The sequence below is a fragment of the Alexandromys fortis genome, unplaced genomic scaffold (assembly GCF_014885135.2).
Source record: "Alexandromys fortis isolate MF-2015 unplaced genomic scaffold, M_Fortis_MF-2015_v1.1 scaffold_19, whole genome shotgun sequence".
NCBI classification, from domain to species: Eukaryota; Metazoa; Chordata; class Mammalia; order Rodentia; family Cricetidae; genus Alexandromys; species Alexandromys fortis.
The window spans coordinates 13,154,247-13,164,824 of record NW_026067890.1 but is presented as its reverse complement, the minus strand read 5'-3'; the positions used below and the strand labels follow the sequence as shown (position 1 = coordinate 13,164,824).

General features: G+C 41.4%; 1 protein-coding gene across 3 annotated transcripts in view; it reads right to left on the bottom strand.

Annotated features, from left to right (window-relative positions):
* Positions 1-10,578, bottom strand: part of Cfi (complement factor I) — a 29,182-nt gene that overhangs the window by 11,638 nt on the left and 6,966 nt on the right. For all 3 annotated transcript variants that reach the window (XM_050135238.1, XM_050135393.1, XM_050135311.1), the window contains exons 3-6: positions 8,726-8,879; positions 4,339-4,520; positions 2,601-2,714; positions 2,203-2,313 (exon numbers count right to left, since the gene is read on the bottom strand). In XM_050135238.1, the coding sequence (XP_049991195.1) occupies positions 2,203-2,313; positions 2,601-2,714; positions 4,339-4,520; positions 8,726-8,879 (561 nt within the window). The remainder of the gene's footprint in view (positions 1-2,202; positions 2,314-2,600; positions 2,715-4,338; positions 4,521-8,725; positions 8,880-10,578) is intronic.

Genomic DNA, 10,578 nt, shown 5'->3' with positions numbered 1-10,578 from the left:
GGAGGAGGAGGAGGAGCAGGAGGAGCAGGAGCAGGAGCAGGAGGAGCGGGAGGAGGGGGAGGAGGGGAGGAGGAGGGGGAGAAGAGAAGATGTTTATAAACTAATTGTCTCTCTGTTTCCTTCTAGGCTGCTGTCATAATTTCCCTGACAAGCAGCTGGGGCTGAAAGGGTATATTTTAGCATTTTGTCTGTCTGCATGCCACCATGTTTCATGATGACAATGGACTAAACCTCTGAACTGTAAGCCAGCCCCAATTAAATGTTTTCTTTTATAAGAGTTGACATGGTCATGGTGTCTCTTCATACCAACAGAACATCGACTAAAACAGGTACACATACCACGGTGCATGTTTAGAGAGGACAACCTGTGTGCTAAACTCAGGGCATCAGGCTTAGTGGCCAACACCTTTACCCACTGGGCCTTTCACTGGCCCTCTCATAGCACTTTTCATTTCTCTTAATGTTTTATTTATTTCCCTTATTTTCTGTCTATAAATAGTAGAGACATTTATTTATTTTTTGAGACAAAGTTTTGCTATGTAGCCCTGGGTGTTTTAGATCTTGCTAAGTAGACCACCCTGATCTCAAATTTATAGCCATTCCCCTGCCTCTGCTCCTGGGTGCTGAAATTTCATGTCTGGTTGGGTAGGGATTTTTAAGTGTTATGTGCTATTGTGTCCCTGGTATCTAGAACAGGGCCAGGCACATGAATCAACAAATACTCACGTAGCAAAGAATGAATGTAATACCAATGTTTTTCCTTCGGAACTCATGGATGAGAATAAGAAGTTAGTATGCATGGCACAGAATAGGTACATAATCACTATCTTTTTAACCATTTGGAGTTGTCCAGAGCACTGATCCATTGAGATTTGGTAAACAACAAGATAGTATCACACATTATTATACATTTCTACTATGAATTATGACTTATGGAAACAAAGCAATAAAAGAAAGTTCACTCCTATATAATTTCAGTCCATAAACAAAGCAATAATGAAAGTTAGAAATGAACATTTTGTAGCTTCTTGCTGACATGATGGATGCAGACAACAGTTTCAAGTCTGATAAATCTATAGGTGGACAACTGGTGGAGCTTTTCAACACAGACTCCAAACTGACTCGGGGGCCAATTAGCATTAGCAGAAGTGAGATGAGGAGGCAGGAAGACTTCACTTCACACCTTGTCAAGAGTCAGCCATGCATCTAACCAAGTCTACAAATCTAGAAGAAGTAACAGCCTATAGGAAAATGCCCAAGGTTGTGAGGAGGTTGGGGGTAACTTAAATAATAAAAGCTGTTTTTAAAAGTTAATAAATGTAGCTGGGTAGTGGTGGTGCACGCCTTTAATCTTAGCACTTGGGAGTCAGAGGGAAGCAGATCTCTGTGAGTTCTAGGACAGCCAAGGCTGTTACACAGAGAAATCCTGACTTGAAAAACCAAAAAAAAAAAAAAAAAAAAAAAAAATTAATAAATATAACATCCAAGTTCTTGGGTATCTTGTTTTGTACACATTAACTCTGGAGAAACATTCTTTGAGTTAGGAAAATTTGAACATGGCTATTGTTAAAGAATGCTAGGGCATGCTACTATTTTAAGGAATACTTTCGAAAGTAGTTTAAAATACAGTGTTCTTAGCCAGCAGTGGTGGTCTACACCTTTAATCCCAGCACTCAGGAGGGAGAGGCAGTCAGATCTCTATGAGTTGAAGGCCAGCCTGGTCTACAGAGCAAGTTTCAGGACAGCCAGAGAAACCCTGTCTCAAAAAACAAAATACATACATACATACATACATACATACATACATACATACACACACATGTGTTCTTATCATGAGAGAAGTATATAAGGTAAGAGACGTGATATCTGAAGCTTTTTAAATATTGCAGCAAACAAAGGAACAAGCTGGCAGATAGAGTGATCATGGCCAGCAGACAGCGGTAGCTGTCACAGTCGGAAGCCGGTGCCCAGCGGATCACGCTAATAGTGTATCGTTCCCACAGGGGACCCTTTGTGATGAAAAGGGTCGCGATAACAAGTAGGCACGAGGAGAGGCGCCAGCATCATTCTTCGCATGCCTTGGCTACCGTCCTGCTGATGCGCTACCCTACGGCTACTTAAGGCTGTGGTTTGCCTAAAGAGGAGTTTCATACTCCAGGGTTCAACAGTGCACTGAAGCGACCCACACAGGTTCTGGCTTACCTTCACAGTTGCTCTCGTCCTCTCCTGTAATGCAGTCCACTTCACCATTGCACTGATACTGTCTCGGAATGCAAACACCCGACTTACAATGGAAGGCGTTACCTTGGCAACCTGTGTAAACACAAGCAGAAGTTATTTCCACTAGTTGCCATTGGGAGAGGTAGGGGCAGAGGCAGTAGTTCAGTGGCACCATGCCTGTCTAGCATGTGAAAGGCCCTGGGTTCAAGCCCCAGCGTACACACACTCGTGTGTGCAAACATGCATGTATGTGTATATATACATATGCACACTACATGCATGCACACACATGAGATGAGATATTATATTCAGTAATGAAGCTATTTTTGACACTTAATCAGAATAATAGGGGGGAACCTGAAAGGCAGATCCGTCCTTACCTTTACAGCACAACTCGTCACTTTGGTCCCCACAATCGTCGATCCCATTGCAGGCTCTCATCTGAGGAATATGTTTTCCATTCACACACTGGAAGGACTGATTTGTTGGAGAATCTGTAAAGCAGAGGTTATCTTTGTGAGATTTATTTATAGACTTGTGGTATAGCAGTCTTAACGTATTACAGGATACAGGGGAAACTAAGACAAAAATATGACTCCAAGAAATGGTATAAAGGAGTGCACATGATGGCACGGTCCTCTGATCCCAGCTCTCTAGAGGCCGAGACAGAGGGATGACTGCAAACGTGAGGTCAACCTGAACTAAACAGCAAGATCCCATCCCTAAAACAAAAGTTTTACATTAATTAAAGTTAATTAATTTAAGTTAATACGTTAATTAAAATTAATAAAATGAAGACTCAGCCTACAGAGTGGAAAAATATTTGCCAGTTATACAAATGATTAATTTTAACACGAAAGATTTTATTAATTTTGATACAAAAGATTAATACATAGCAAATATATACAAATTTTTTAAAAAAAAATTAAGAAAACAAGCAACATAATCAGAAAACGGGCTATGTGCAGAGAGATCTCAAAAGGAGACATTCAGATGGCTAATAATCACTTTAGAAAGGGCTAGACATCATCAGCCATAGGAAAATTCAAACTAAAACTACTTGGAGATTCTATCTCACCCCAGCAGAATGGCTATTAGAACAAAGTCAGAAGCCAGCGAATACTGGCGAGAATGTGGGGAAAAGGGAACCTTTGCTTGCTACTGGTGGGAAAGCAAACTGGTGCAGCCACTGTGGAAATCAGTATGGAGGTTTCTTTAAAAAAGCTAAAACCAGAATTCCCATGGACACACATGGGCCAGACATTTACATGTTCCAGTACTGTGCTTTTCTTAGCACCAGAAAGGGTACGGTTCTAGTCTTTGGAACCATACACATGTCAAAATATTTCTAAGTTAGGAGAGAGGAACAATGAGGCTGTGGTTTCTGGGAAAACTGAGGCAATGAGGTGGTCACTTAAGTGTTTTAAAGAAATATACATAATTTAATAGGAGTTAATGCTCAAAAGGGGTGCCAAGATGTATCTTTATACTTAAGCAACTTGTTTGCTCTGGTTATCTGAGTCCACGTAGTCAAGGGAGCAAAGAGGAGGCACATAATTTTGCTTCCATACAGGAACCTGGGTGGCAGGCAGGTTTTGAGTGGCAAAGAAAGAACAGTGGAGGTCATGAATATTACTTCTTGTGGTGATTTGAATGCAATGTCCCCCATAAGCTCATAGAGAGTGGCACTGTTGGGGGGGGAGGTGTCTTTGTTGGAGTAGGTGTGGCCTTGTTGGAGCAAGGGTATCACTGTGGAGACAGTCTTTGAGGTCTCACGCATGCTCAAGCCAAACCCAGTGTCTCAGACAGCTTCCTGTTGCCGACAGATCAGGATGAACTAACTCTTATCTCCTCCAGCACATGCCTGCCGTCATGTCCCACCGTGATGATAAGGGTCTAAACCTCTGAAACTGTAAGCCACTCTTCAAATGGTTTCCTTTATAAGAGTTGCCATGGTCACGGTGTCTCTTCTCAGCAACAGAAAGGCTAAGATAGTTCTAAACCCCAAAACTTAATAGATGTATCATTGACTCTTTGACTGACAATCACACCCATCATTGTTTACTTTAGTATAGGCGTTTATGAAATAAGCAATCTTGATGGAACCACTCTGCCAACCTGCATCCTGTGTGTAACACACTACATCAGCTAAGTGCTGGTAACCGTTAGTTCGTCTCTTGGTAAAGGTGCACTCCGCCAAACTGGTTTCTACTCCCCGGCAACGTACATTCAGGCATTCGGTGGAGTTTGTGCAGAGCTCTTCGGATATGTTAAAACTTCTTTGTGTGACAAGAGCACCCCTGCAAACAGAATGAATAAGTCTGAGGGAAGAAAAATTCAGTTTTGTTTTTATAACCTTATTGTGGAACGTAAGGGTCTACAGCAATTCCCCCCCACACCAAAAAAATGATTTACAGATTATAGAAGATGCTAACATTCTCCTTCTCTGTGCCTTCAAACCTTCACTTGAGCCATCATTTGGGTTTTGCAAAGATGAACTAAAATAATTAATTTCAGCCAACCAGTAGGGGTTGAAAACATAGCAAACGTGTAGCAAGTATTGTTTTCCCAGTTTTACTAAGGAAGAATGTTTCCTTTTCATTTGATGTTTTCTTCCCATCAGAGAGGGCCATTCCTGACTTCTCCTTATCATGTTATTTTTTTTTCTTCACAAAAGAGAGTGAATTGATTGCCTTGATCTGGAGATTCTGGAAGTGTACATCAGAAAATGTCAGCTCTGGCTTTTTGAGGAGTCTCCACACCTGCCCCCACTTCCCACTCCCATTTTGGAAGCCTCACCTGGTTGATCTCATTATTGCTTAAGATGTGGGAGGTCAACTTGTTTGAGCTCTAACAGGTTTTTATTTTTGTTTTTAGAATTAACTACCTTCAAGCCTTGATAGTATTTTTTTTAAATATTTATTTATTATGGATACAATTTTCAGTCTGCATGTATGCCTGAAGGCCAGAAGAGAGCACCGGACCTCATTACAAATGGTTGTGAGCCATCATGTGGTTACTGGGAATTGAACTCAGGACCTCTGGAAGAGCAGCCAGTGCTCTTAACCTCTGAGCCATCTCTCCAGCCCCAAGCCTTGATAGTATTAAGGTTGTATTTTGGTATGTCTTTGAAGATGAATTTTGGTTGTCAACTTTAACATTCTTTTTAGGAAAGCACACCGCAGGTTCTGTCTGTGAGAAGGAACATTCCCAGAGAGAACTAGTTCATGAAGGCTCTGATCTAATGAATGACTGAATCCCTTGCTGTGTTCATAATATGATAGCCTTATATTGGGTGGTCAAAGGGTAGAGAGGCTCATTAGAGGAAGTACGTCAGCAGGGGCATATGCTTAGGGCTCATACCTTGTCTCTGGCCCCTTGTTTCCTGTTCACCATGAGTATCCGTTGCTATATATTTCTACCCCCCTGATAATGTGCCTCACTGCAGACCTAAAACAATGGACCTGGTCATGAGAGAGGGAACTCTCTGAAACCAACAGCTGAGATACATAGTTTCTGTTGTTAGTTTTTCTCTTACACATTTTTGTCAATGCAATCCAAAAAGTAATTAATATAATGCCATTCTTCAACGTCTCAGTTTGTTCAGAATATGTGAAAAGAAGCCTTCTCAGTTACCCAGCCGTCCAGAGATGATGACTGATAGCGAACTGTTGTTCTAGAATATTCAATTGCTTCCTGCTTCTCTTTAGAGTGAAACAGATTAAAATTAAAAGTCGAGCAAAGATGCATCAGAAATGGAAATAGAAATAAAATACTAACTGCAATATAAGTAACAGATTAATTAGAACAAAAGGCAAGAAGAGAACAGAGAGGGTATTTCTAGTTTTGCTGAGTCCATTATGAAAATACAGCATAGTCCTACAAAACAAACAAACAAAAGAGCCAACCGGGGGCAGTTTGAGAAATAAATATGAAAAATTTTACTCACATCTAAAGTCTATAGGAAATATGATAAGTAGCACAGGCAGGGGTATAGTTCAGTTGGTTGTTGCTTGCCTAGTTGGTTTCATTTCCAACACTATATTAACTGGCTGTGGTGGCACAATCCTACTATCCTAGCGTTTTTGAAGGTGGAGACAGGAGGAACAAAAGTTGAAGGTCGTCCTTGGTGACTTTGAGGCCAGCCTGGGCTACATGAGCCACTCTGACTTAAAAACTAAGCATAGAAAATATTATTATGTTGTGAGGGCTGGAGAGATGGCTCAGAGGTTAAGAGCATTGCCTGCTCTTCCAAAGGTCCTGAGCTCAATTCCCAGCAACCACATGGTGGCTCACAACCGTCTGTAATGAGGTCTGGTGCCCTCTTCTGGCCTGCGGGCATACACACAGATAGAATACTGTATACATAATGAATAAATAAATATTTTTAAAAGAAGATATATTAAATACCAGCAATCTTCACTGACTGAAATCAGAGAGTCTATCCATGAACTTAGGCAATTTATGGCAAAAGACAGTTACCATGTACTCAAAGATCAAGAGTTCACCCCTAGGTGGGAAAGACAGGTTTGCAGGTCACAATGGAAACTCAGAAGTATGCTGTGGCTCACTCAAATCATAAAGGCCCATGCAGGCAGTGGCAGCAGCTGCAGTTACCGTCTCCAGATCGTCAAGTCAGGAAAAAAATTCTGATGTAGGATGTCCTTCTGTATGCTGTGACTACGTGTTTCTCTCATTGGTTGATAAATAAAGCTCTTTCAGCCAATGACCAGGCAGAATATATCTAGGCAGGAAATCTGAACAAAGATAGAAGGTAGAGGGGGTGGGATGTGGCCATCACGGGAGATGTGAGGTAACACGCTATAAGCCCACGAGCCTCGTGGTAAAATATAAACTAATAAAAATAGGTTCATTTATAAGAGAGAGCTAGCCAGAAAGAAGCCTACACCACTGGCCAAACAACTGCAACTGCTAACAAGCCTCAGAGTGGTCATTTCATAAGCAGCTGTGGGGACCTGGTGGGCAGAGAGAAATCGGTCCTGCGAGACTGTGGGATGAAGAAGAGCCTGCTGGCTACAAAATCCAGAATTGGCAGAGGAGGGACTCATGAGGCTCTGCCCCTAGCTGAGGACTATTGGCAACTGATAGCTATGTGGGGGAGGTAGGCATTTTTCTTTGGGGGAGTTAAAAGGACTCAGCTATTAAAAATGGGAGAAATTAAATATATACATATATATGTATATATGTATATATATATGGTACTGGAAGCAAATGTTGAGGGAGCAGGTGATACAAGGATAGTATGGAAGGATATGACCAAAATATGTAGTAGACATGATAAAATTCTCAAAGAATAAGGTAGTATATTACACAATATATTTAAAGAAGATAAAAATGGAATGAATTGAGAAAAACACTTGCTTATTGAACTGGATATCTATTTTATAAACTTCTGAATATAAGTATTTAAAAGTAAAAAAAAAATCGAATTTCAACAAATACTTAAAATACTTACCGTACAGGGACTTTCTGTAACAATACAGTTAACTAGGAACTCAATGATAAATAATTAAAAGCAAACTAACGTATTCATTTGGAAAGCACAAAAGAAACTTCAAAACTGCATGAAAGACTGTGTTGGAAAACTGGGACATGTTATGGATAGCAATCAATAAAACGTCAGGTGTGGAAACTTAGCGAGTATAGGCGAGGCATTCCCGAGGGAAACTGTGCCTTCAGTACATCTGTCTGTAAAGTAAGAGCAACTGCGAGCAGCTCAAGTTAAGCATTCAACCCTAGGGGTTAGGAAACAAATCAGGAGGATGGGCTGGGGCTGTGCTGACCCATGGGCATGAAGCCTGGGCTCATTCCCTGGCACTGTCCCCTTCAATAAAATAATAATAATAATAATAATAATAATAATAATAATAATAATAATAATAATAATAATAATAATAGGAGATTAAATTGGAAAATGGCTTAAAGACAACAGCAAAGAGTAAGGCTATAGAAATAAAGAAGTAAACTGGGTGGCGGTGACACACACCTTTAATCCCAGCACTCAGGAGGCAGAGGCAGGTGAATCTCTGTGAGTTCTAGGCCAGCCTGGTCTACATTGTGAGTTCCAGGACAGCCAGAGATACACAGAGAAACCCTGTCTTGAAAAACCAAAAGAGGGGAAGAGAGAGAGAGAGAGAGAGAGAGAGAGAGAGAGAGAGAGAGAGAGAGAGAGAGAAGCAATATGAGATCTTAAAAAGGAGACGTCATTCTAGATGCATAAAACTGAACAGCTAGAGGTGTATTTGAGGGTGTCAAAGTCCCCACAGGTCTCTGTCCGAGGCGGGACTGACAGGTGCTCCCTACTCACGGGGCTCTAACTGCTGGAGACACATGCAGTCTTGGCCACAGCGCTGAGAGGTGGGCAGTTACCGTTCTCAGGTTACATAGAAGGGCACTGCAGCAGAGGAAGATCAGCCAGGAGGAAGGAAGACAGCTGAAACAATGGCAGTAACTGCTCAGCAGATCCTGCGAGAGAAGCACTCACTGTTGGTATCCGAGGTCAAAGCAGGCCACATTGGCTTCTGTCATGCTCCAGCTTTCATTACATACGAACATTTTCTCCTCTTGGTCCACAAGTTTCACTTGAACGATTCCCTCTGCCTCTGTAGTTCCATAAGTTAAGGAAATACTAAATTTTTCTAAAATAAAAAACCAAAAGGATAGACAGACAGTAGTTCAGTATTTATTTTCTCCCCTTTTAACTTGTCTTTATTAAAATACCTAACATGATATTAACTTTGAGCATCATAATGACTTTAACAGATGATAAGCTATTATTCCATGAGTCCTGATCATGTTAGTGGCCATGCTGTTTATGGCAAAACCACTAAATTCTTGTACCGACCATTAAAGATAGAGTTATATTTATTTTCAGTTGAACACAGGAAGCCGAGAATCGGAATTTGCTTTACTAACTGTGGTGGTTTAAATGAGAATGGCCCCCCAGAGGCTCATATATTTGGATGGCTGGTCCCTAGTTGGTGGAACTCTTTGGGAAGGTGGTATGGCCTTGTTGGAGGACGTCTGCCACTGGGTGGGAGTTGAGGGTTCAAAAGCCCATGCCAGGCCCAGCAGAGAACACAAGAGGGTTTTGGATCTCCTGCAGCTGGAATTACAGCCACTTATAAGCCACCTAACAAGGGTGCTGGTGTTCTGGAAGAGCGAGAAACTCTCTTAAAACTGCTGAGCCATTGCTCTACCCACCCCGTCCACCCCCAGCCCATAGCAAGGCCTTTTCACCGAATTCTGAAATAATTGGATGGCCTGGTGGATAATCCCTTTAGCCAAGTAGAAGTGGGAGTGGGGAAATTCTGGAGGACCGACCAATAAAGAACAGCATCTCAGAGCCACAGGGACTCAAGGAAAGGCCGGATTCTGGTGACCCCTGTTTTTGTTTTTTTCTAGATATTACTTAAATCACTAGGACCTAAAAACAGTTTATAAACAGTGGGTCATGACCATACACAGAGTTACTTAATTGATTGATTGTGGATGGCAAAAGTTAGTAAAAGGTTCCTGAAAGCACAACCAAAAGTTAATTAAAAAGCAAATGTGTGGCAGGCAGGTGGCACATGCCTTTAATCCCAGCACTTGGGAGGAAAAAGCAGAGGCAAGTAGGTCTCTGAGCTTGAGGCCATCCAAGGACAACCAGAGCTACACAGAGAAACCCGGGTGGAAAAAAAATATCAATGATCTGAGGTCGTTCTGGCAGTGCATGACCCTATTGCTTCATATGACTTCACTGCAGCCATGTTTTCAAACACACACATGCTCCCTTTTCACTGAGCATGCGTCTTGCTGCTCAGTGTGGATGAACACTGCCAGAAAAACCTTGGCTCAGATCTAAGGCTACAGGAACTTTTTTTTTTTTTTTTACTGTACCTACAAAGCTTTTTCTTCATACATAAACATGCCGATTTAATTACAAAAAACAAAGATATCTAATATCTGCCTGGCATTTCTCAGCACATGGACCTCTGATTAGTGTGTATCCTTGGACTGGATTGGATCAGAATGTTTGGTTCTTAAAAACTGCTGTTTGAGGGCTGGAGAGATGGCTCAGAGGTTAAGAGCATTGCCTGCTCTTCCAAAGGTACTGAGTTCAATTCCCAGCAACCACATGGTGGCTCACAACCATCTGTAATGAGGTCCGGTGCCCTCTTCTGGCCTTCAGGCATAGACACAGACAGAATATTGTATACATAATAAATAAATAAATAAATATTTTTTTAAAAAAAACTGCTGTTTGAATTGCTAACTTCAGTAGTATCATTTTTGCCCAATTGTTATTTCCAATTGGCTTGAGATCAGTACCGAACTTCCAACATTTCTGAAACA